The sequence below is a fragment of the Heteronotia binoei genome, chromosome 9 (genome assembly GCF_032191835.1).
Source record: "Heteronotia binoei isolate CCM8104 ecotype False Entrance Well chromosome 9, APGP_CSIRO_Hbin_v1, whole genome shotgun sequence".
In the NCBI taxonomy this organism is placed as follows: domain Eukaryota; kingdom Metazoa; phylum Chordata; class Lepidosauria; order Squamata; family Gekkonidae; genus Heteronotia; species Heteronotia binoei.
In genome coordinates, this window is record NC_083231.1 from 121,490,216 (window position 1) to 121,516,578 (window position 26,363).

The following is a 26,363-nucleotide window of genomic DNA, read 5'->3' on the forward strand; positions in this document are numbered from 1 at the left end:
TAAATAAGGTGAAGATCCGGCCCTCATAGCGAACGAGTTTGACACCCCTGCAGCATAGACTTTACCAGAGGTGGGATTCTAGCAGGAGCTCCTTTGCATATTAGGCCACACACCCCTGATGCAGCCAATCCTCCAAGAGCTTACAGGACTCCTTTGCATATTAGGCCACACACCCCTGATGTAGCCAATCCTCCAAGAGCTTACAAAAAAGAGCCTTGTAAGCTCTTGGAGGATTGGCTCCATCAGGAGATGTGGCCTAATATGCAAAGGAGCTCCTGCTAGAATCCCTCCCCTGGACTTTACGCTCCAGAGTTGCCATTTTTTCCAGGGGGACTGATCTCATCATCTCAAGATCAGCTTTAATTTTGGGAGACCTCCAGGCACTACCCGGAGTTTGGCATTCTGAATACACAGAGTGCACACATGCAAACACACCTAGCTAGATATAAACGGGGAGGGATGCTGGCTCAGTGGTAGAGCATCTGCTTGGGAAGCAGAAGGTCCCAGGTTCAATCCCCGACATCTCCAAAAAAGGGTCCAGGCAAATAGGTGTGAAAAACCTCAGCTTGAGACCCTGGAGAGCCGCTGCCAGTCTGAGTAGACAATACTGACTTTGATGGACCGAGGGTCTGATTCAGTATAAGGCAGCTTCATATATTCATTACATTACATAGCTATATCTGAAGAGCGTGTGCACACGAAAGCTCACACCCAGAAAGCTTACGCATCTGAAGAAATGTGCATCACGCACACGAAAGCTTATACCTTCACCCAAATAATATGAAGAAGAAGAAGATATTGGATTTATATCCCGCCCTCCACTCCGAAGAGTCTCAGAGCGGCTCACAATCTCCTTTACCTTCCTCCCCCACAACAGACACCCTGTGAGGTGGGTGGGGCTGGAGAGGGCTCTCACAGCAGCTGCCCTTTCAAGGACAACCTCTGCCAGAGCTATGGCTGACCCAAGGCCATGCCAGCAGGTGCAAGTGGAGGAGTGGGGAATCAAACCCGGTTCTCCCAGATAAGAGTCCGCACACTTAACCACTACACCAAACTGTGCATGCACACCAACACTTATACCTAGATACGGGGCTTTTGGGGTAGAAAAAGCCCAGCAGGAACTCATTTGCATATTAGGCCACAGCCTGTGAAATGGCCATTGCTTCATATAGGGTTTTTTGTGGGAACAGAAATTAAATATTATTATTATTATTAGAAACTCATTTGCCTATTAGGCCACACCTGGTGATAAGCCAGCCGGAACTGCGTCCCTGGGCGTTCCTGCTAAAAAAAAAGCTCTGCATAGATATATTTGTGCACACGAAAGCTTATGCATCTGAATAAACGTGCATCATGCACAGGAAAGCTTTTACCCAAATACATCTGGTGAGCACGCGCATAAACACTTGCACGCGAGAGCTTATACCCAGCCACGAAATTTATGCATCTGAAGAAAAATGCATCGTACACGCGGAAACTTATGCCGTCCCCCAAACACATCTGAAGTACGTGCGTGTACACAAACACACCCTTAGTTCTATAGCTGAAGAAGAGCGCGTGCGCACGACAGATGATTTTTCCCCGGAACGAGGCTTTGTTGCTCTTAAAGGGGACCCTGCACCTCGTTCCGTTCCCTCGAGGAACGGTCTCTCTCAATGAACCCGAGTCTCGCTTTTTGTGCTTTCCCCTCTACCAGAAGCATTTCGGTAGAGAGAGGGTGATGAGTGAACGGAAGTCCCACCAATGGCCTGCCTGGCCTTGGGGCTCCCCGCCAATGAGCGGCGCGCCTTTCTGCCCGGCGTCAGTGGGCGTTTTGCATGGCTGCTGGTCGGCTGGAGCGGAGCGGCTGCAGCCTCCGAAATGCCCCGGAGCGCCTGGCTGAGCTGCTGGCTGTGCCTTTGCTCGGCTGTGCACGGTGAGTGAGTGGCCCCGGAGGAGCCTATGCCTGGCCAGGCTGTGCTCACCTTGCAGGGCTCACCTGGTTGCTGGTGCCCACCTGTCAGGGGTGTCCCATCCTCCAGGGCAGATTTGGCCAAACTCGCTTCATCTAAGAGCCACAGAGAATAAACGTCAGATGGTTGAGAGCCATGCGGGAGGGAGGCAGGCAAATAGAGGGGGGGAGAGAGGTGGAAAGAAAGCAACTTTAAATGCATGCTCCAAGCTGCTGGGTTGGAGGAAAATGCCTTCTCCGAGCTGGTGGACAGATTGGTAAGGGTTTTGAGAGCCGCGCAATATTTGTGAAAGAGCCACGTGCGGCTCCCAAGCCGCGGTTTGGCTACCCCTGCTGCAGGGAGGGAGAGAGGTGGAAAGAAAGCAACTTGAAACGCATTCTGCAATCTGCTGGCTGGCTTGGCTTAGAGAAGTGATTTCGAGAGAGACATGCCTTCTCCAAGCTGGCCAACGGGGTAGGGTTGGGGGGCTTCGAGAGCATCACAGTATGTGTGAAAGACTTACTTGTGGCTCCCGAACCACAGTTTGGCCACCCTTGCTCCAGGGCATGTGCTCCCCCTGCCCCCTTTCCCGGCGGGGCTTGCAGATTTTTCCAAGGCCACAGTCACCCATATGGTAGGAGAGCAGCAAACGAAAAAGACTTATTTGGTACTTTTGTGGGGTTACCAGCCTCCAGGTGGGGCCTGGAGATCTCCCGGAACGGCAGCTGAGCCTCCAGGCTACAGAGATCAGCCTTCCAGGAGGGAAGGGGCTAGTTTGGAGGGTGGGCTTTATGGCATTGTACCCCGCTGAACTCCCCTGCTAAAAAGCCCACCCAGCCTACCTCCACCCCTAAACCTCCAGGAATTTCTTAACCTGGAGCTGGGAACCCTATCCTTTCCGTTGCTTTTGTTTGCGGTGTGTTTGCTTTGCCCCGGGCCCTGCAGCCCATGTGGTTTGTCTCTGTCTCTCTCTTAAATACATCTGATCTTTCCAAAAACAGCTCCCTGCTGGCCTAGCGGAATTGCCCCCAGAAGCTCAGGTTTCCGTCTCCTCTCTGCCACAAGCTCCCTCGGTGGCCTTTGCCAAGTCACCTTCTCTCAGGAGAACCAGTTTGGTGTAGTGCAGAGGTGTTAAACATGCTAGCCTGATTTGGCCCCTGAGCAACTGGCTGTCATCTGCTTCCGTCTCCCTATATCTTGTTTCTTTCCTCATAACAGCTTGCTTTACAAGCCTTGCTCAATCGCACAGGAGCTACAGAGCAAAGCCTCTATTTTCTCCATTGGCTGAGGCTCCTCCCTTGGGGAGGAAAGGGGGGGGGAGGCAGAGCTTGTTTGTCCAGGCTCTCTCAATCGCACAGCAGAACTACTGAGCCAAGCTCCTCTTCCTTCTATTGGCTGAGGCTCCTCCCCCTACTGGTCACCTGGGGAAGGAAGGAAAGAGCCAGAGCTTCCTTTGCCCAGTTCCCTGGATCCCATGGGAGAAAGACAAAGACAGCACCTTTAAGACCAACGAGTGCTAACATTTTAAGCATGTTTAAAGTCTTTTTAAAATATATATATTTAATTGTGTCTGTATCCTTTATAAAGTTTATATCTCTGCTACCTAATCTTCACATGTGGCCGGGCCTGACATAGCTCAGCCCAACCCAACATGGCCTGGCCCAACAAGGTCTCATTTATGTCAAATCTGTCCTTCATAACAAATGAGTTCAACACCTCTGGTGTAGTGGATAAGTGCACAGACTCTTATCTGGGGGAGCCGGGTTTGATTCCCCACTCCTCCACCTGCATCTGCTGGAATGGCCTTAGGTCAGCCATAGCTCTCTTATCTGGGAGAACTGGATTGGATTCCCTGCTCCTCCACTTGCAGCTGCTGGAATGGCCTTGGGTCACACAGAGCTCTCTTATCTGGGAGAACTGGGTTTGATTCCCCGCTCCTCCACTTGCAGCTGCTGGAATGGCCTTGGGTCAGACAGAGCTCTGTTATCTGGGAGAACTGGGTTTGATCCTCCACTCCTCTACTTGCAGCTGCTGGAATGGCCTTAGGTCAGCCAGAGCTCTCTTATCTGGGAGAACCGGGTTGGATTCCCCATTTCTCCACTTGCAGCTGCTGGAATGGCCTTGGGTCAGCCAGAGCTCTCTTATCTGGGAAAAACGGGTTGGATTCCCCACTCCTCCACTTGCAGCTGCTGGAATGGCCTTGGATCAGCCATAGCTCTCTTATCTGGGAGAACCGGGTTGGATTCCCCACTCCTCCACCTGCAGCTGCTGGAATGGCCTTGGGTCAGCCATAGCTCTGGCAGAGGTTGTCCTTGAAAGGGCAGCTGCTGGGAGAGCCCTCTCCAGCCCCACCCACCTCACAGGGTGTCTGTTGTGGGGGAAGGAGATATAGGAGATTGTGAGCCATTCTGAGACTCAGATTGAGAGAGAAGGGCAGGGTATAAATGTACGGTCTTCTTCGTCTTCTTCTCAGTTCCCATCCCCGCTCTCCTGCAGTACAAAATCCTGAGCCCATATATGAGGCAGGTCTTCGAACTCCAGGGTAATCCCATTGGCTTTCCTGAAGCTGCACCAGAGGATATGGTTTGTGACGGCTTAAGCCTATTTATAATCCCTAGTTATACATGACGGATGCTTGGGCAGGGCATTTAGCCAGAAGGTTTTCAAGACCGCCCCTCCTCCACCTCTCTCTGCTTTGGATAAATTTGTGCATCAACTGGGGAGTCTAGGAGCAATTTGGGAGCGCTGCTAGAATAATTCAGGGCAGAGTTTAGTTTATGCATGCATTGTTTGTCGTGCACTGAAAATCCCATTACGGTTTTTATCCATTGCTTGGCCTGTGTTCTCTCAACTGTGCTGACAGATCAGCTGCTGTTATTATACCCCTATTCAGGGGTCGTTCAGTAGAAAAAGTGGTTTTGGTTCTCATTAGCACAACTCCTCTGCATATGCCACACGCCCCCAACATCGCCGGAAGGTGGACTAAATTATATCAACTCAGCATCTCCCTTAAAATGCTTCTTGAATTAGAATTGTCATCGTACAACCTTATTCCCATCATATTTTTTAAATTACTTTCTCCTATGTGGCCGCAGTGGCATGAGGAAGATTTCCATCTGTCTGCTTTATAAAAAGGTCAAGGTAGTCCCCTGTGCAAGCACCAGTTGTTTCCGACTCTGGGGTGACGTTGCTTTCACGTTTTCATGGCAGACTTTTTACGGGGTGGTTTGCCCTTGCCTTCCCCAGTCCTCTACGCTTTCCCCCCAGCAAGTTGGGGACTCGAAAGGATGGAAGGCCGAGTCAACCTGGAGCTGGCGACCTGAACCCAGCTTCCGCCGGGATCAAACTCAGGTCGTGAGCAGAGGGCTCCAACTGCGATGCCGCAGCTTTACCACTCTGCACCACGGAGCCTGCTTTATAGGTTTTGGTTATTTCCCCTTTTTCTGTGTGGGAGAAAATGTTAGCAAGTTTGTCAGATCTTAAGAGTTCAGCAAAATTCTCACAAGGGGTTTGAACAATGGAGCTCTGAAGGAAGTCTTTTTTTGGGGGGGGGAAGGGTTTAAGAAAGAAAGAGCGCTGCCAAAGAAAGGGGTTTCTCTGAGATGCAGGGATAGACATAAACGTGACTGTTGGTTTACGGCTGTCGCAAACGTGGCTACCGATGAGCCGTGGAGCAAGCTCACAAATAAGACCCTCTTTGGAGCACCTTGTTTGGTGTAGTGCTTAAGTGTGTGGACTCTTATCTGGGAGAACTGAGTTGGATTCCCCACTCCTCCACTTGCACCTGCTGGAATGGCCTTGGGTCAGCCATAGCTCTCTTATCTGGGAGAACCGGGTTGGATTCCCCACTCCTCCACTTGCAGCTGCTGGAATGGCCTTGGTTCAGCCATTGCTCTCTTATCTGGGAGAACCGGGTTTGATTCCCCACTCCTCCACTTGCAGCTGCTGGAATGGCCTTGGGTCAGCCAGAGCTCTCGCAGGAGTTGTCCTTGAAAGGGCAGCTGCTGTAAGTGCCCTCTCAGCCCCACCCACCTCACAGGGTGTCTGTTGTGGAGGAGGAAGATAAAGGAGATTGTGAGCCGCTCTGAGACTCTGAGATTCGGAGCAGAGGGCGGGATATAAATCCAATTCCTTCTTCTCCTCCTCCTTCTCTCCTCCTCCTCCTTCGTCTTCCGGAAGCCTCTGAACTCTCTTCTCTTTGTGCGCATTCCCTTTGCAGGTTTACGCATCCAGCAGTATCTCTATTTCCAAGTGCTGAGCCCCGGAGACATCCGCTACATCTTTTCCGCCACGCCAGCCAGGGATTTCGGAGGGGTGTTTGTAAGTATGAGAACGATCCTTCTCCTCCGGAGTGTTCGGCGTACTTGCAGCGTGTGCACACGCGTGTGCCTTTGCTGCCCCTTCTGAGGGCCGTTGTGAAAGTCGGAGCCCCAGACGACTCAGGCGTCGATTTTGTGTGGCCCGACTGTGCAATGCGAAGGCCTCAGAAGGCTCAAGTCAGGCGAGCCCGATTAGATCTCGAAAGCTAAGCATGGTCGGCCCTGGTTAGGACTTGGATGGGAGACCACCAGCGAAGTCCTGGGTTGCTTCGCAGAGGCAGGCAATGGCAAGCCACCTCTGTTTGTCTGTTACCTTGAAACCCCTCCAGGGTCACCCGAAGTCACCTGTGATTTGACAGGGATGTCATCTAGAGCAGGGTTTCCCAAACTTTTCTTTCCCGCGGCCTGGTTATTTTTACACTTCTCCTTCGTGACCCACTAAAATTTGGGGGTGGAGCCGGGAGGCTTTGGGGGTGGAGCCGGGAGACAGGGATTATGTCATTTCCTGTGGTGTCACGGGCCAAGTGATGTCACTTCTGGGGTACACTGAACCAAAACGCCACCTTTTCCTGTGATGTCACTTCCAGAATGTCCACTGTTGCTTCCCCCCCCCCTCCCAGCACCAAGGATACAGACAGAGCATCCCTTGCAAGGAAGGAAGGAAGGAAGGAAGGAAGGAAGGAAGGAGGGGCAAAGGGAAAAAAAGCCTTCCTCACCATCAGATGACCTCAGCCAGCAATAATTCTGCCCAGGGGTCATTTGGTAAAAATGGGGGGGGGGGGAGAAGGAAGGAGAGGCAGCCCAGCTCCTTTCTCCACAACCCAGAGACGGGGGAAGGAAGGAGCCAAACAGAGCTCAGACTTTGCAGCCTGTGTCAGTCTTCAAGGCTAGCTTTTCTCTGCACAACAGAGAGATGGGGGAAGGAAGGAAGCCAAATGGAGAGCAGGCTTTGCAGCCTGTGTCAGTCTTCAAGGCTAGCTTTTTTCTGCGCAACAGAGAGACAGGGGAAGGAAGGAAGCCATATGGAGTGCAGGTTTTGCAGCCTGTGTCAGTCTTCAAGGCTAGCTTTTATCTGCACAACAGAGAGATGGGGGAAGGAAGGAAGCCAAATGGAGTGCAGGCTTTGCAGCCTGTGTCAGTCTTCAAGGCTAGCTTTTATCTGCACAACAGAGAGACAAAGGAAGGATGGAAGCCAAATGGAGTGCAGGTTTTGCAGCCTGTGTCAGTCTTCAAGGCTAGCTTTTATCTGCACAACAGAGAGATGGGGGAAGGAAGGAAGCCAAATGGAGAGCAGGCTTTGCAGCCTGTGTCAGTCTTCAAGGCTAGCTTTTATCTGCACAACAGAGAGATGGGGGAAGGAAGGAAGCCAAATGGAGAGCAGGCTTTGCAGCTTGTGTCAGTCTTCAAGGCTAGCTTTTTTCTGCACAACAGAGAGATGGGGAAAGGAAAGAAACAGAGCAGAGGTCATGCTTTGCTGGGGGCGGGGCTAGCTTTGGCTTTTCTTGTGACCCGCTAGCGAGGCTTCCGTGGCCTGGTACCGGATCATGACCCTGCAAATGGGAAACACTGCTCTAGAAGGTGGTGTGGAATTGTTTTCTGTGGCCCCTGAAGGTAGGACCAGAACCAACAGGTTGAAATTAAATCAGAAGAGTTTCCAGCACAACATTAGGAAGAACTTCCTGACCGTTAGAGCAGTTCCTCAGTGGAACAGGCTTCCTCCTTGGGAGGTGGTGGGCTCTCCCTTGGAGGTTTTCAAACAGAGGCTAGAGGGCCATCTGACAGCAATGAAGGTCCTGTGAATTTAGGGGGAGGGATTTGTGAGTTTCCTGCATTGTGCAGGGGGTTGGACTAGATGGCCCTGGAGGTTCCTTCCAACTATAGGATTCTATGATTCTGTATTCTTGTTCGGTGACTCTTCCAGAACACGAGATACGAGCAGATCTACCTGGTACCTGCGGATCCTCCCGAAGCTTGCGGTGACTTGAACAACGGTGTCTTCGTCGAAGGCCAGATCGCCTTAGTGGAACGCGGGTGAGTTTCCTGCCATGGGAAGATCAGGCAGGTTCTGGATTCGAGAGGCAGACCCCAAAGGAGGGACGGCGCACGCTTACCCGGAAAGCCCAGCAGGAAATCAACCAACAACAATCCTGCTGGGTTGGACCAGGGAATCCCTATCGTTGCAAAGACTGATTTCAGTCCAACTTGTGTATTTTTGTTAGATGTGCAACGTTGTATATTCTTTGCTGGATATAGACTCCCTCTGCACCCAGCGGTTTGTTGATTTTGAATTGGTCAGCTGCTAGAATTCCATGTTGCAATCATGGAAGGGAAAGGCCAGCTGGGTCGGACCCCAAATTCCAGCACCCTTTTCCCTTTTGCTTCCAATGGGCTTTTCCCCAACTCACCTATGCTGAGAATTGCCTTCCAGCGGGGGAGACTTTAGGAACAAGGTCGAGATGCAAAATTCACCCTCTCCCACCCCCCTGCATTCCCATGACACTGTGTCCGGTCCAGATATCCATGTTTTTAGGGTGCTATGTAGTGCAGGGACATACAAAGCTGACTTATACCCAGGCCTCGGATTCAACAGGAGCTCACAGGAGAGGAGCCCCAGAACCTTTCTGAGGGTTCCCCCTCTTCCTCCCCGCCTCCCTTGTCCATTGACTAGGAGGTGCAGCTGCATAACAATCCCTGGATTAGGAGAGCGGGCAGCCAGCCAGACACCAGGGGCTTTGCCACGCCCCCAGCAGCCCTCATTAACCCCTGGAGAAGCCCACACCACCCTTTCTCCACTTCTTATGCGATTTTGGGCAGCGGGTGGCTTGCTGGACTTTTGACTGTGAGGGGGCGGGGTGGCCAAGGAGAGCCCCAGCAGAGCGAAGCCTGCTTGGGCTGACTGGATCTCTAGCCAGCCCAAAAAGGCCTCACTCACCCGGGGCTTTCCTTTGTTGCATCGGGTTGCTTTTGGCTGGTGGGGGGGTGGCATATGCTAATGAGTTATGCTAATGAGCTCCACCACCTATTACTGAATTAGACCCTCAGTCCATCACAGTCAGCATTCTCCACTCAGACTGGCAGCAGCTCTCTAGGGTCTCAGGTGGAGGTCTTTCCCATCACCTCATGCCTAGTCCTTTTAACTGGAGATGCCAGGGATTGAACCTGGGACCTTCTGCATACTGAGCAGATGCTCTGCCACTGAGCCACAGCCTATCTCCATTAGTCTCCAGCGTCTCAGGCTGAGGTCTTTCCCATCACCTCCTGCCTGGTCCTTTCCACTGGAGATGGCGGGGATTGAACCTGGGACCTTCTGCATACTGAGCAGATGCTCTGCCACAGAGCCACAGCCCTTCCTCATTAGTCTCCAGGGTCTCAGGCTGAGGTCTTTCCCATCACCTCCTACCTGGTCCTTTTATCTGGAGTTGCCGGGGATTGAACCTGGGACCTTCTGCATGCCAAGCAGAGGCTCTCCCACTGAGCCACAGCCCTTCTCCATTAGTCTTCAGAGTCTCAGGCTAAGGTCTTTCCCATCACCTACCGCTTGGTGCTTTTAACTGGAGATGTCGGGGATTGAACCTGGGACCTTCTGCATGCCAAGCAGAGGCTCTCCCACCGAGCCACAGCCCTTCCCCATTAGTCTCCAGGGTCTCAGGCTGAGGTCTTTCCCATCACCTCCCGCCTGGTCCTTTTAGGTGGAGATGCCGGGGTCTGAACCTGGGATCTTCTGCATGCCAAGCAGAGGCTCTGCCACTGAGGCACGGCCCCTCTTTGAAACTGTTTCTGGCAGGGGCTGCTCGTTCCTGTCCAAAACCCGCGTCATCCAAGAGCACGGGGGCCGTGCTGTGATCATCGCCGACAACGCCTACGACAACGACAGCTCTTACGTGGAGATGATCCAGGACAGCACCAGCCAGACGGCGGACATCCCAGCCCTCTTCCTCCTTGGGAGAGATGGGTAAGTGGCCAAGAGCCGGACAGCTGCAGGGTGGAGTCTTGTCGTCCCGGCGCAAGCTGGCTTGGAGCCTTGAGGCAGGCAGATCCACCTCTGTTTTAGGAGGGAAACAGACAGAGCAAACTAGTTGGACTGTCCAAGCAAGGCAGGCTATTTCTGTGGCAAACAGCAGAGGTGAGAAATATCTTCTGTCACCAAGGACAGCGTTGCGTGATTCTTTTTCGCAGTGGGAAATTGCAAGAAGTGGCAGTGACTGAATTCTCAAGGGGAGAATGCGGTGGGGGAGGAGTGAGAAGAGTCTGTTTAAACCTTTCATAAGAACATAAGAGAAGGTATGTTGGATCAGGCCAGTGGCCCATCCAGTCCAACACTCTGTGTCACATAAGAGAAGCCCTGTTGGATCAGGCCAGTGGCCCATCCAGTCCAACACTCTGTGTCACATAAGAATATAAGAGAAGCCATGTTGGATCAGGCCAATGGCCCATCCAGTCCAACACTCTGTGTCACATAAGAATATAAGAGAAGCCATGTTGGATCAGGCCAATGGCCCATCCAGTCCAACACTCTGGGCGTTTTCGCACTGACCTTACTCCGGAGCGACGTCCTTCTTCACCGCGCAGCGTCTGCGCGGATTTCGCACCAATTGCTCTGCAGAACCCGGAAGAGCCACAAAGTCCCGCAGCTTTTGCGTCGCAAATGTAAACCGCCAAAAACCAGTTTACATTTGCGACGTAAAAGCCGCGAGACTTTGTGGCTCTTCCGGGTTCTGCGGAGCAATTGGTGCGAAATCTGCGCAGACGCTGCGCGGTGAAGAGGGATGACGCTCCGGAGTAAGGTCAGTGCGAAAACGCCCTCTGTGTCACATAAGAACATAAGAGACGCCATGTTGGATCAGGCCAGTGGCCCATCCAGTCCAGCACTCTGTGTCACATAAGAACATAGGAGAAGCCATGTTGGATCAGGCCAGTGGCCCATCCAGTCCAACACTCTGTGTCACATAAGAACATAGGAGAAGCCGTGTTGGATTAGGCCAGTGGCCCATCCAGTCCAACACTCTATGTCACATAAGAACATAAGAGAAGCCCTGTTGGATCAGGCCAATGGCCCATCCAGTCCAACACTCTGTGTCAAATAAGAGAAGCCCTGTTGGGTCAGGCCAATGGCCCATCCAGTCCAACACTCTGTGTCACAGAAGAACATAAGAGAAGCCATGTTGGATCAGGCCAGTGGCCCATCCAGTCCCAACACTCTGTGTCACATAAGAACATAAGAGAAGCCCTGTTGGATCAGGCCAATGGCCCATCCAGTCCAACACTCTGTGTCAAATAAGAGAAGCCCTGTTGGATCAGGCCAATGGCCCATCCAGTCCAACACTCTGTGTCAAATAAGAGAAGCCCTGTTGGATCAGGCCAATGGCCCATCCAGTCCCAACACTCTGTGTCACATAAGAACATAAGAGAAGCCATGTTGGATCAGGCCAATGGCCCATCCAGTCCAACACTCTGTGTCACATAAGAACATAAGAGAAGCCCTGTTGGATCAGGCCAATGGCCCATCCAGTCCGACACTCTGTGTCACATAAGAGAAGCCATGTTGGATCAGGCCAGTGGCCTCCAGTCCAACACTCTGTGTCAAATAAGAGAAGCCCTGTTGGGTCAGGCCAATGGCCTATCCAGTCCAACACTCTGTGTCACAGAAGAACATAAGAGAAGCCCTGTTGGGTCAGGCCAGTGGCCCATGCAGTCCAACACTCTGTGTCACATAAGAACATAAGAGAAGCCCTGTTGGGTCAGGCCAATGGCCCATGCAGTCCAACACTCTGTGTCACAGAAGAACATAAGAGAAGCCCTGTTGGGTCAGGCCAATGGCCCATGCAGTCCAACACTCTGTGTCACATAAGAACATAAGAGAAGCCCTGTTGGGTCAGGCCAATGGCCCATGCAGTCCAACACTCTGTGTCACATAAGAACATAAGAGAAGCCCTGTTGGGTCAGGCCAATGGCCCATCCAGTCCAACACTCTGTGTCACATAAGAACATAAGAGAAGCCCTGTTGGGTCAGGCCAATGGCCCATGCAGTCCAACACTCTGTGTCACATAAGAACATAAGAGAAGCCCTGTTGGGTCAGGCCAATGGCCCATGCAGTCCAACACTCTGTGTCACATAAGAACATAAGAGAAGCCCTGTTGGGTCAGGCCAATAGCCCATCCAGTCCAACACTCTGTGTCACATAAGTACATAAGAGAAGCCCTGTTGGGTCAGGCCAATGGCCCATGCAGTCCAACACTCTGTGTCACATAAGAACATAAGAGAAGCCCTGTTGGGTCAGGCCAATGGCCCATGCAGTCCAACACTCTGTGTCACAGAAGAACATAAGAGAAGCCCTGTTGGGTCAGGCCAATGGCCCATCCAGTCTGTGGCGGAACCGGCCCGATTCTGCCTTCAGACCCGGTCCCGTCAGCTCCCTACGGAGTCGCCAACTCCTGGAGAGAGCTATGTCTCCTCCTGCCCCTTGGGCTCGCTGCCACCACCTGCTCAGTCCCGGGGTTCAGATTGAGAGGAACAGGACTCCCAATCCCCCTCTCCAGCTGTGAGGCCAGGCCTCCAGGTCCTCTGCCACCCTGCACTTGGGTTTCACAGAGACCTCAGCGCTTCTTTGGGGCACCCCTGGAGGATTGGCACCTTATCCAACTGCATGCCTTCCCCCCTTCACCTGGGGCCCCCTTCTTAACACAGCGTGGCCTAAAGCGGTTTGGGGATCTATGTGGTACAGAGATTGCCAGTATTTAAAACAGAAAAAACATTTATTTAAAAGAGAAAAATATAGGAAAAGAAAAACACCAAAACAAAAGCAGTTGCATCTACAAAATTAGCACAGCACAGCCCAGCACAGCAAAGCCCAGCACAGCAAACAGCATAACAAAATAAAGTTGATTATAAACGCATCCGGCTGGCCCTGATCTAAACTTGCCCTGTCTTGTGAAGTACTTACTTAGTCTGCCTGCCTGGAGGCCTCATTTTCCTGAGCAGGCCTCCCCCAGGCCGGAGCTCAGAGGCAAGCAGCCTCTCTTCCCGAGCCTCTGCTCCAAACTGAGAAACTCTTCCTGCCTAGCACATGGCAAGAACAACAGCCCTTCCTGCCTCTCTAGGAGACTTTCCCCCTAGCGTTGTTGGTTTGGCTCAGGAAGGGAGGGGGGGAGTGAGGGGAAGGCTACAAAGCCTGCTGAATGGATTTACTGATCCCTGCCTTTTTGGATGAAGCACCAACACTCTCAGATGGCGTTTCTCCACACTTCCCCCTCCTTAAATTCTGAGCCGGAGGGGTTGCCTCCTACAGAGGTGACCCCGTAGCAGAATCCAAACAAACAAGGAGAAACCCGTTAACCAAAACATTACACAAACATTCAGGTATTTCTCCAATAATACACAAAGTCCAGCACCCTAGGTGCCCATGTCCTTTCTGGACAAAACGTTGCATGGCTGCATGCAGCAGGAATGTCCAGTCTTTAAGATGTACTCCTCCGTCTCCCAGGACCACCTCTGGAGTCTGGTGCTCTCCCTCCGTTGCTGCTGTTGCTGGGGTGAGGGGTCCATCAAAGGAGGAAATCCCTGGCCCCACATATGGGGTTGGAAACTGCCCAGTTCCCACACAGTTGCTTCTTCTTTATCCCTCATTGGTGGAATGTTCCCTCTATCCACTCTGTCCTCCCAGAAAACCACCTCTGGGGCTCCAAACAATTGCTGTCCCAGCTTCTTTTTGTCTCCTTCCTTCCTACCTATATGCACCACCATGGACCTCTCAGAGAATGGCTGTGGTATATTCACCTGCACCACTTGAACTGCCTTTCCCATTTTCTCCATAGCCACCACATAAGTAGCCTCGTCTAGGTCATCCACAATCATATGGGGTCCCTCCCATTCCACTTTCCGTTCACCAGTATGAAGTGGCAGGGAAACCATCACCCTATCCCCTGTCTCAACTTCTGAGAACTCCACTTCCTGGTCCCTTGCCAACTCACACAGTGGTTCCAGCCTAGGGTCACTTTGAACCTCAGACAGGAACATTTCTGGCTGCCCCAGACTTCCTATCATCTGTTCCTTCAAGCCACCCCTAGTCCCACTGTTTCCAGAACACTTAGCCAAAGTTGGATCTGGGTTCTCCGCCCCCTCAGTTGCTTTTTCAGTGTCAACCAACTGAGCTCCTTCCTGCCTGGAAGACTCCACAGCAACCTGCTGCCCTTGCGGAAATTGGCACCCCTCTTCCCATTGGGCACACCCTCCTGCAGGGTTTGAGACAGGCTGGTCCTCCCCCTCCCTGGTTGGTGGTGAGGTGGCTTCCCTAAAGTTGCCTTCCTCCCCCCACCTTCCCCTGAGGGTTTGGCTTGGGTTCTCAGTCCCCTCGATTGGCTTTTCAGCACTACCAAACTGACCCCCTTCCTGCCTGGAAGGTTCCACAGCTTCCCAGGATTCCTGTCTGCCCTGCTTCAAGACGACCTGTTTTGAGAGCGTCTCGGACGATCCCACTTCCTGATCCACAGCTACTTGGTGAACCGGTTCCAACCTAAGGCCGCTCCGGACCCCCTTCTGGAACCGCTCCCGTTCCCCCAAGCCTTCAGCTATGTGCTCCTCTGAGCCCACATTAGCCTTGCTGCTCTCAGAACCTCCTGTGAAATCTCCACTCTCCACCTCGGTCTCTTCAGCTTGCACATCCTTTACGCTAGACAGGTTCCCTTCCTCGCTAGGAACATCCACAGCCTCTTGCTGCACTTGGGGAAAGCTACACCCCTTCTCCCCTTGAGAACACCCTACTCCAGGGCTTGAGACAGGCTGGTCCTCCCCCTCCTGGGTGACTGCCCTCTCTTCGTCCTCAATAACCTGGGCTATTTCCCCCTCCCTGGTTGGTGGTGAGGCGGCTTCCTTAAAGTTGCCTTCCTCCTCCCACTTTCCCCTGGGGGTTTGGCTGCGGGGTACAGCCTTGATAGAGTACTGGCCAACCAACAAATCCCGGCCCAATAACACTGGAACTGTCTGTTCCTTCATTACCCCAAATTCAGAATAGGACTTACATTCTTGTGGAGCCAAACCCCTGAACTGCTTTCGGGAGTGGTCTGGCCCCAGTTTAAACCTTTTAAATACAGTGGCCTTATAGGCCGCAAAAGTTATCCCCCCATCTTCCATAGGCATGCTGTAATAGATGGCTGAAAGCTCTCCAGTCAGGTTGCTACAGAGGTAAGACATATAGTCCTCCTCTGCAATCCCCCACTGTTTGGCTGCCCTCTCAAAGTTGGAGAGGTATATGGAGGGGTCTTCTCCCTCTTGGTACTCTGCAAAGTCCTTGGGGGTGACTTGGATCTCTTTGCTTAGTTCAGCTTCCAGACGTAGCACCTCAAGCTCATGGCGACGTTGCTCCTCCTGCTCCCGTCTGCGGATATCAGCTCTCTCTTTTTCTTCCTGCCGGCGGATCTCTGCTTCTTCCTGTCTGCGGATCGCATCCCTCTCTGCTTGTCGTTCCTCTCTCTCTCTTTCCTCCCGTCTGCGGACTGCATCCCTCTCTGCTTGTCGTTCCTCTCTCTCTCGTTCCTCCCGTCTGCGGACTGCATCCCTCTCTGCTTGTCGTTCCTCTCTCTCTCTTTCCTCCCGTCTGCGGACTGCATCCCTCTCTGCTTGTCGTTCCTCTCTCTCTCTGCGCTCTTGGTACGCCTTGGTACGTATTCTTGCCAGTTCCAACTGTAGCTGCAAGGTTACTTCTGACTGGGTGGGGGCCATTTTTGCAAGTGCCACTGCATGCTGATGATACTCCAAAAGGAGGTCTTTCATATCTACTACAGTCATGTTGTCACACTCCAGCTTGTGCTTTGCACACTCTTCCTGGAGCTGTGGCTTTGTCATCTTCAGGATTTCCAGCATCTTAGCACGCTCCATCCTAACTAGCTAAACTTTCCCTACTCCAGTTGACCCGAAAATAAAACAAAACCGCTATTGCTTCCTCTGGGTGCTTGCACGTATCAAAAAGCAAAAATGCCTGGCCAATCAAGTTCTCTGTTTGTTCTCATCCCACCGCTGCCGCCAAGTGTGGCGGAACCGGCCCGATTCTGCCTTCAGACCCGGTCCCGTCAGCTCCCTACGGAGTCGCCAACTCCTGGAGGGAGCTATGTCTCCTCCTGCCCCTTGGGCTCGCTGCCACCACCTGCTCAGTCCCGGGGTTCAGATTGAGAGGAACAGGACTCCCAATCCCCCTCTCCAGCTGTGAGGCCAGGCCTCCAGGTCCTCTGCCACCCTGCACTTGGGTTTCACAGAGACCTCAGCGCTTCTTTGGGGCACCCCTGGAGGATTGGCACCTTATCCAACTGCATGCCTTCCCCCCTTCACCTGGGGCCCCCTTCTTAACACAGCGTGGCCTAAAGCGGTTTGGGGATCTATGTGGTACAGAGATTGCCAGTATTTAAAACAGAAAAAACATTTATTTAAAAGAGAAAAATATAGGAAAAGAAAAACACCAAAACAAAAGCAGTTGCATCTACAAAATTAGCACAGCACAGCCCAGCACAGCAAAGCCCAGCACAGCAAACAGCATAACAAAATAAAGTTGATTATAAACGCATCCGGCTGGCCCTGATCTAAACTTGCCCTGTCTTGTGAAGTACTTACTTAGTCTGCCTGCCTGGAGGCCTCATTTTCCTGAGCAGGCCTCCCCCAGGCCGGAGCTCAGAGGCAAGCAGCCTCTCTTCCCGAGCCTCTGCTCCAAACTGAGAAACTCTTCCTGCCTAGCACATGGCAAGAACAACAGCCCTTCCTGCCTCTCTAGGAGACTTTCCCCCTAGCGTTGTTGGTTTGGCTCAGGAAGGGAGGGGGGGAGTGAGGGGAAGGCTACAAAGCCTGCTGAATGGATTTACTGATCCCTGCCTTTTTGGATGAAGCACCAACACTCTCAGATGGCGTTTCTCCACACAGTCCAACACTCTGTGTCACATAAGAACATAAGAGAAGCCATGTTGGATCAGGCCAGTGGCCTCCAGTCCAACACTGTGTCTCATAAGAATATGTGGCTCCTCTTATGTTCTTATGGATCCTGTCCCCTTTCAACCTCCTCTTCTCCATACTGAACACCCCCTAGTTCCTCAGCCTGTTCTGGTATGGCTTGCAGAGTTCTATCCTGTCCCGGATGTTCTGTTCTGCCCTGGGTGGCCCAGGATGGCCCAATCTCAACAGATCTCTGAAGCTAAGCCAGGTTGGCCCTGGTTACTACTTGGATGAGGGATCACCATGGAAACCCAGGGTTGCTATGCAGAGGCAGGCAACGGCAAGCTCCCTCTGTTCGTGTTTTGCCTTGGAATCTCTACAGGGCTGCCCCAAGCCGGTCTCAACTTGAAGGCACTTTACCCCCTTCTGTTCTACCTCGAAGGGAGGAAAACAGGGGAGGGGGATTTTTCAACAGAGACATGGCAGAAAGGGGAAGGATTGAGCAGAACCACCACCCCCCCACACAGAAGATTCAGCCTCTTGAAGCTTAGCGTCAGCGTTTGCATATTCTCAGCAGCTGAGTGGGTGGAAGAGAAAAGACTCCTGAAAGTACACGTGACATGCAATTTATTCTGGGGGAGAATAAGTCCATCTAGTCACAGATTACAGAAACACAGCTGTGTGCACAGTGAACCTTTTTGGAGCGGCTGGTTCGGATGGATTTGCTGTAGCCAGCACAGTGTGGACCTGATTTGGACTTCATTGCTGGGAGACTTCATTGAACCCCATGGAAGTACAGGGTGAAGGGCTGGAAAATACACACAGAGAGACACCCAAAAGCCATCTGATAATTTCACCTGAACCCAGGAGGGGCCGTGGCTCAGTGGTAGAGCCTCTGCTTGGCATGCGGAAGGTCCCAGGTTCAATCCCCAGCATCTCCAGTTAAAAGGACCAGGCAGTAGGAGATGTGAAAGACCTCAGCCTGAGACCCTGGAGACTAATGGAGAAGGGCTGTGGCTCAGTGGTAGAGCCTCTGCTTGGCATGCAGAAGGTCCCAGGTTCAATCCCCGGCATCTCCAGTTGAAAGGACCAGGCAGGAGGTGATGGGAAAGACCTCAGCCTGAGACCCTGGAGACTAATGGAGAAGGGCTCTGGCTCAGTGGTCGAGCCTCTGCTTGGCATGCAGAAGGTCCCAAGTTCAATCCCCAGCATCTCCAGTTAAAAGGACCAGGCAGGAGGTGGTGGGAAAGACCTCAGCCTGAGACCCTGGAGACTAATGGAGAAGGGCTGTGGCTCAGTGGTCGAGCCTCTGCTTGGCATGCAGAAGGTCCCAGGTTCAGTCCCCAGCATCTCTACTTAAAAGGACCAGGCAGGAGGTGATGGGAAAGACCTCAGCCTGAGACCCTGGAGACTAATGGAGAAGGGCTGTGGCTCAGTGGTCGAGCCTCTGCTTGGCATGCAGAAGGTCCCAGGTTCAGTCCCCAGCATCTCTACTTAAAAGGACCAGGCAGGAGGTGATGGGAAGGACCTCAGCCTGAGATTGTTTCCATGTGTGCAGTGTAGCCCAGGAGATCCTACAATTGTCTGACTGCCAGAAGCTCTAGACCTTTAGCATTATCCAGGGTGAACCATGAGGAGACGAGCTAGAATTGCACCCTGGTTGCATATTATTATAGGCTTTCTATGTATAACTCCTGCCATACTATAAATAACATGTTCCTGAGACCCTGGAGATCCAATGCCTGTCTGAATAGACTCTGAAGGACCAAGGCAACTTCATGTAATCATAATTTCTGATCAGTGGTGATGCAGCATTACACATAGTCAAAGATGTGGCTGATAGGCTGTAGGGAAGTGCTCCTAGTCCAGCATCTTCCTGTCTCGCACAGCGGCCAAGCAGTTGCTTTGGCTCCCAACAACAGGGCAGAGAAGCTGAGGCCTTCCCCTGAGAAGAACATCAGGGGAACCCTGCTGGATCAGACCAGTGGGGGTCCATCTAGTCCAGCCTCGTGCCTCACACAGTGGCCGGCCAGTTCCTCTGGAGGGACAACAAGGCAGAGAGGCTGAGATCTTCCCCTGAGAAGAACATCAGAAGAGCCCTGCTGGATCAGACCAGTGAGGGTCCATCTAGTCCCGCATTCTGTCTCACACGGGGGCCAGCTAGTTCCTCTGGAGGGTCAACAACAGGGCAGAGAGACTGAGGCCTTCCCCTGAGAAGAGCATTAGAAGAGCCCTGCTGGATCAGACCAGTGAGGGTCCATCTAGACCAGCATCTTGCCTCACACAGTGGCCAACCAGTTCCTCTGGAAGGCCAGGAACAGGGCAGAGAGGCTCAGGCCTTCCCCTGAGAAGAACATCAGAAGAGCCCTGCTGGGTCAGACCAGGGAGGGTCCATCTAGACGAGCATCCTGTCTACCACAGTGGCCAACCAGTTCCTCTGGAGGGACAACAAGGCAGAGAGGCTGAGATCTTCCCCTGAGAAGAACATCAGAAGAGCCCTGCTGGATCAGACCAGTGAGGGTCCATCTAGTCAAGCATTCTGTCTCACACAGGGGCCAGCTAGTTCCTCTGGAGGGTCAACAGCAGGGCAGAGAGACTGAGGCCTTCCTCTGAGAAGAGCATTAGAAGAGCCCTGCTGGATCAGACCAGTGAGGGTCCATCTAGACCAGCATCTTGCCTCACACAGTGGCCAACCAGTTCCTCTGGAAGGCCAGGAACAGGGCAGAGAGGCTGAGGCCTTTAGAAGAACATCAGAAAAGCCCTGCTGGATCAGACCAGTGAGGGTCCACCTAGTCCAGCCTCCTGTCTCACACAGTGGCCAACCAGTTCCTTTGGAGGGCCAACAACAGGGCAGAGAGGCTGAGGCCACCCCCTGAAGTTGCTTCCTGGCTCTGGGACTCAGAGGTTGACCAACTCTGACCACAAGAGGCCAGCTGTCCATTTATGGTGGAGTGCCCAAAGGTCTGCCAGTGTGTGGGGCCCCTCCAAGCACCCTGGAGAAGATGAAGCTCTGCCAGGCATTTTTACGCTCTCAGGAAAGTGGCCCAGCCGACCCAAAGGATTTGGACTTTGGTTTCTAATAGATCCCAAGCTCACTTTGCTTTCTTGAGTCGCTATGCAGCGTGGAGCTGCTTGGATGGCCCTCCTTATCCTTGGAGGGAAGAGAAGCTTGTCTAAATGAGCATTGAATTAAAAATAAAATTGCGTAGGACAGCAGTGAGAGCTTCCAGAAATAGCCTCGAATTCAATTGAGCAACCTGTATTATAGAGCGCAGTGTGAGACGTATGAAGGTGCCTTCTCAGGAATCAGGCCCACAATGATCCATCAGCGTCAGAATCGTAGAGCTGGAAGCAACGTTCCCTCTAAGCTGCAGAGTCTTGTGAGCAAAAATTCTACTGCATAAATTAGTGTGCTCCAGGATCATCCTTCCTGAGCTAAGACAAAAATGTGTGAGCTGGAGGCTTAAAATCTGTGAGCTAGGCTAGCGCATGTTAACTCACCTTAGAGGGAACACTGGTTGGGAGGGACCTCCAGGGTCATCTAGTCCAGTGTTTCCCATTTGCAGGGTCGTGACCAGGAACCGGGCCACGGAAGCCTCACTACCGGGTCACAAGAAAAACCAAAGCTAGCCCCGCCCTCAGCAAGAGTCTCAGAGCAGCTCACAATCTCCTTTCCCTTCCTCCCCCACAACAGACACCCTGTGAGGTAGATGAAGATATTGGATTTATATCCCACCCTCCACTCTGAAGAGTCTCAGAGCGGCTCACAATCTCCTTTCCCTTCCACCCCCACAACAGGCACCCTGTGAGGTAGATGAAGATATTGGATTTATATCCCGCCCTCCACTCCAAAGAGTCTCAGAGCGGCTCACAATCTCCTTTATCTTCCTCACCCACAACAGACACCCTGTGAGGTAGATGAAGATATTGGATTTATATCCCGCCCTCCACGCCGAAGAGTCTCAGAGCAGCTCACAATCTCCTTTACCTTCCTCCCCCACAACAGACACCCTGTGAGGTGGGTTGGGCTGAGAGGGCTCTCCCAGAAGCTGCCCTTTCAAGGACAACCTCTGCCAGAGCTCTGGCTGACCCAAGGCCATGCTAGCCGGTGCCGTGGAGGAGTGGGGAATCAAACCCTGTTCTCCCAGATAAGAGTCTGCATACTTAACCACTACACCAAACTGGCTCTCTGACACAGGCTGCAAAGCCTGCTCTCCATTTGGCTTCCTTCCTTCCTTCCCCTGTCTCTCTGTTGTGCAGAAAGGAGCTAGCATTTAAGACTGACACAAGCTGCAAAGCCTGCTCTCCATTTGGCTTCCTTCCTTCCCCCATCTCTCTGTTGTGCAGATAAAAGCTAGCCTTGAAGACTGACACAGGCTGCAAAGCCTGCTCTCCATTTGCTTTCCTTCCTTCCCCCATCTCTCTGTTATGCAGATAAAAACTAGCCTTGAAGACTGACACAGGCTGCAAAGCCTGCTCTCCATTTGGCTTCCTTCCTTCTCCCATCTCTCTGTTGTGCAGAGAAAAGCTAGCCTTGAAGACTGACACAGGCTGCAAAGTCTGAGCTCTGTTTGGCTCCTTCCTTCCCCTGTTGTGCAGACAAAAAGCTAGCCTTGAAGACTGACACAGGCTGCAAGTCTGAGCTCTGTTTGGCTCCTTCCTTCCCCCGTCTCTGTGTTGTGCAGAAAGGAGCTGGGCTGCCTCTCCTTCCTTCTCCCCCCCCCCCCCATTTTTACCAAATGACCCCTGGGCAGAATTGTTGCTGGCTGAGGTCATCTGATGGTGAGGAAGGCTTTTTTTTCTTTGCCCCCCCTCTTCTTTCTTTCCCTGCAAGTGATGCTCTGTATTCTTGGTGCTGGGAGGGGGGGAAGCAACAGTGGGAGGGCTTCTAGTGCCCTGGCCCCATTGGTGGACATTCTGGAAGTGACATCACAGGAAAAGGTGGCGTTTTGGTTCAGTGTATCCCATAAGTGACATCACTTGGCCCTTGACACCACAGGAAATGACATAATCCCTGTCTCCCGGCTCCACCCCCAAAGTCTCCTGGCTCCACCTCCAAATTTTAGTGGGTCACGAAGGAGAAGTGTAAAAATAACCAGGCCACGGGAAAGAAAAGTTTGGGAAACCCTGATCTAGTCCAACCCCCTGTCCAGTGCAGGAACTCCACAAATCCCTCCCCTCACATCCATGCATCCCCACTGACTCCTGCTCCCTGTCGAGAAGATGGCAGAAACCTCCAGTATCCCTTGCCAAAGCGGCCTGGAGAGAAATTGTCCACATAGAATGGCAGCAGTTCTCCAGGGTCTAAGGCTGAGGCCTTTCCCATGATTTACTGCTGTCTCGTACTAACTGGGGATGCCGGCGATTGAACCTGGGACCTTCTGCATGAGAGGCAGGTGTGCAGACTCTTATCTGGGAGAACCGGGTTTGATTCCCCACTCCTCCACTTGCACCTGCTGGAATGGCCTTGGGTTAGCCAGAGCTCTCTTATCTGGGAGAACCGGGTTGGATTCCCCACTCCTCCACTTGCACCTGCTGGAATGGCCTTGGGTCAGCCAGAGGTCTCTTATCTGGGAGAACCGGGTTTGATTCCCCACTCCTCCACTTGCAGCTGCTGGAATGGCCTTGGGTCAGCCAGAGCTCTCTTATCTGGGAGAATGGGTTGGATTCCCCACTCCTCCACTTGCACCTGCTGGAATGGCCTTGGGTTAGCCAGAGCTCTCTTATCTGGGAGAACCGGGTTGGATTCCCCACTCCTCCACTTGCACCTGCTGGAATGGCCTTGGGTTAGCCAGAGCTCTCTTATCTGGGAGAACCGGGTTGGATTCCCCACTCCTCCACTTGCACCTGCTGGAATGGCCTTGGGTCAGCCAGAGGTCTCTTATCTGGGAGAACCGGGTTTGATTCCCCACTCCTCCACTTGCAGCTGCTGGAATGGCCTTGGGTCAGCCAGAGCTCTCTTATCTGGGAGAATGGGTTGGATTCCCCACTCCTCCACTTGCACCTGCTGGAATGGCCTTGGGTTAGCCGGAGCTCTCTTATCTGGGAGAACCGGGTTGGATTCCCCACTTCTCCACTTGCACCTGCTGGAATGGCCTTGGGTCAGCCAGAGCTCTCTTATCTGGGAGAACCGGGTTGGATTCCCCACTCCTCCACTTGCACCTGCTAGCATGGTCTTGGGTCAGTCATAGCTCTGGCGGAGGTTGTCCTTGAAAGGGCAGCTGCTGTGAGAGCCCTCTCAGCCCTACCACCTCACAGGGTGTCTGTTGTGGGAGAGGAAGGGAAAGTAATTTAAGAGAGCCAATTTGGTGTAGTGGTTAAGTGCGAGAACTCTTATCTGGGAGAAGCGGGTTTGATTCCCCACTCCTCCACTTGCACCTGCTGGAATGGCCTTGGGTCAGCCATAGCTCTCGCAAAGTTGTCCTTGAAAAGACTGCCACTGAAAGAGCTCTCTCAGCCCCACCTACCTCACGAGGTGTCTGTTGTGGGGGGGGGGTGTGGAGAAGGTAATTGTGACCGCTCTGAGACTCAGATTCAAAGTGTACGGCGGGATATAAATCCAGTATCATCATCTTATGAACCGTTAACCTCTATTCCAGTGTATTTGAGGAAGTGTGCATGCACATGAAACTCACGCCTTGTTGGTTTTAAAGGTGCCCCTTGACTCAAAAGCAGATGCTGTAACCCTGAGCCAGTGTACTGGTCAGAGGTGGATCTGTTGATTTTGTCAGGGCTCTTTTTGTAGCAGGAGCTCCTTAGCATATGAGGCCACGCCCCCCCTGATGTAGCCTATCCTCCCGGAGCTTACAGTAGTTCCTGTACTAAGAGCCCTGTAAGCTCTCGTAGGATTGGCTACATCGAGGAGGCGTGGCCTAATATGCAAAGGAGTTCTGCTATTTAAAATAAAAAAAACCCTGGGTTTTGTGAATCCTCAGATGTACGTTGTATGGTCGTGTGTCTTTGCTGTAGACGTATTTTTTAACGTTTCATTTCATTTCTTTATTATTTATTTACCACGTACAATTTCTACCCCACCCTCGCCGCGAGTGGACTCAGGGCGGCTAAGAAGCAATACTATAATACAATTTAAAACCCAATAAAATACAATTTGAAACGTTTTAAAGATATTTTGTGGTGCTGTACAACTTTGGTATGGCGGGATCTTTTTTTTTTTTTTTGCTATTAGTGATCTATTGTGTAGAGCAGGAGTGGCCAGTAGGAGCTCTCCAGATGTTTTTTGCCTACAGCTCCCATCAGCCCCAGCCATTGGCCATGCTGGCTGGGGCTGATGGGAGTTGTAGGCAAAAAGCATCTGGAGCGCTACCGTCGGCCACCCCTGGTGTATGGTGATCTAGTGATCATATAATGTTTGTAACTTCTCAGCAATGCTTCCCGGTTAGGTGTTGAAGGTCTAACATCGGCCCTCCTGAAGAGTTCCGGTGAGCTCAAAAACATGCAGTCCGTTATGTGTGGAGGGGAGGTATAAACCTTGATCATTTCCGCAGGGCCTGTAAGACCACCCTCTTTAAACTGGCGTTTATGAAGAGCCGAACTATAAGTGCATAACAAAGAAACATCAAAATAGTCCAGTCCGGAGATCCGCCATCAATACCAACTGACAGGCATAGCGTCAAATGATAATATTACGGTTAGAGTTAATGTAATGCTATTAGATTAGTAACGTTTTTTAATTAATGTACTAATTGGTTTTAAGGTTAATTTAATGTTTTATTAATGTATTGTTATTTTCTGTTGTTGTTAGCCGCCCTGAGCCTGCTTGGCGGGGGAGGGCGGGATATAAATAAATAAAAAATAATTTTTTACCAAAGGGACTCCTTATGTACTTAGGTTCTGCTCTTCTTCCCAGCCTGAAATAGATTCTCTGGAGCATATATTTTTAAATTTTCCTTTTCATACAGCAAGCCGAAGGGGAATTATTAGCCTGCTGTTGGAAAGATTCCCTGGCAGATCAAATAAATTCAAATTAGATTATCTTCTGTCAGACAGGAACCACCAAACAACAAGACAGGTGGCTAGGTTCTGTTCCCAGGTTTATAAAGAACGCAAAAAGGGAGACGAATAGGCCAAACAGTAAAAACTTTTCACAAGTTGAAAGTGACTTTTTAAAAACGGTTCAGAGAGTTCAATGATCATCTTTTAATTTTTTTTTTTACTATTATAACCCTCAAGTCATAACATGCAGATTCTTCGTGGGATTTTTTTTATAAGGTACTTTTAAGGTTGTTTGAGATGGCTAAAATGTTCTGGTCAATGACTGTAACAATAAACTGAATTGAACTGTCGTGGAGTTGGTCCTAATAAAAAGTATTACACGGATCAGGGCTTTTTTTTGTAGCAGTAACTCCTTTGCATATTAGGCCACACCCCTCTGATGTAGCCAATCCTCCACGACCTTACAGGGCTCTTAGTACAGGGCCTACTGTAAGCTCCAGGAGAACTGGCTACAACAGGGAAGTGTGGCCTAATATGCAAAGGAGTTCCTGCTACAAAAAAAGCCTTGAGATGGATCAGGGTTTTGCTTTTTTGCCAAATCCCATTTGTTCCCCTCTTTCCAGGTACATGATCCGGCGTTCCTTGGAGCAACATGGACTCCCATGGGCCGTCATTTCCATCCCCGTCAACGTCACCAGCATCCCGACTTATGAACTCATGCAACCCCCGTGGACTTTCTGGTAGTAAAGGAAAGACCCTGCTTTTGGACAAACCTAGGACCGAAAAAGCCTCTCCAACAGAGAGGAGGGGGGTCAAGACTCTGTACCCCAACTCTGCTGGAACAGAAGCAAGTGGGGTTTTTGTCCTCTGTAGTCTTCCAGAAGTCATACTTTCCGATACTCTCATGTGCAGAGAGTGTTTGTCCACAGTGAGCCAGACAGCATAGTGTAGCGCTGACCGACATAAGTTCTTCAGCTTCTTAGACCTCTAATTTGGATCGTACCCGGATCTTGACTGAGCAAGCCATAAGCACCACCAGTTTGGTGTAGTGGTGAAGCGCGCGCTCTTATCTGGGAGAACCGGATTTGATTCCCCACTCCTCCACTTGCGCCTGCTGGAATGGCCCTGGGTCAGCCATAGCTCTCGTAGAAGTTGTCCTTGAAAGGGCAGCTTCTGTCAGAGCTCTCTCAGCTGCACCCACCTCACAGAGTGTCTGTTGTGGGGGAGGAAGGGAAGGTAATTGTAAGAGAG

General features: G+C 51.8%; 1 protein-coding gene across 1 annotated transcript; it reads left to right on the forward strand.

Moving 5' to 3' along the window:
• Positions 1–1,768: 1,768 nt before the first annotated feature.
• On the forward strand, positions 1,769–26,011 carry PRADC1 (protease associated domain containing 1). The gene is made up of 5 exons (XM_060246097.1): positions 1,769–1,915; positions 6,151–6,251; positions 8,172–8,281; positions 10,035–10,202; positions 25,736–26,011. The coding sequence occupies exons 1-5, from the start codon at positions 1,861–1,863 to the stop codon at positions 25,854–25,856; spliced, it is 555 nt and encodes a 184-aa protein (XP_060102080.1). The 5' UTR covers positions 1,769–1,860; the 3' UTR covers positions 25,857–26,011.
• Positions 26,012–26,363: the final 352 nt, after the last annotated feature.

Excerpts from the sequence above, each read along its gene's own strand:
- PRADC1 (XM_060246097.1), top strand. The coding sequence starts at position 1,861 with ATGCCCCGGAGCGCCTGGCTGAGCTGCTGGCTGTGCCTTTGCTCGGCT. Across the intron at positions 1,916-6,150 it reads CCTTTGCTCGGCTGTGCACG|GTTTACGCATCCAGCAGTAT; the intron begins GTGAGTGAGTGG and ends TTCCCTTTGCAG. Across the intron at positions 8,282-10,034 it reads ATCGCCTTAGTGGAACGCGG|GGGCTGCTCGTTCCTGTCCA; the intron begins GTGAGTTTCCTG and ends TGTTTCTGGCAG.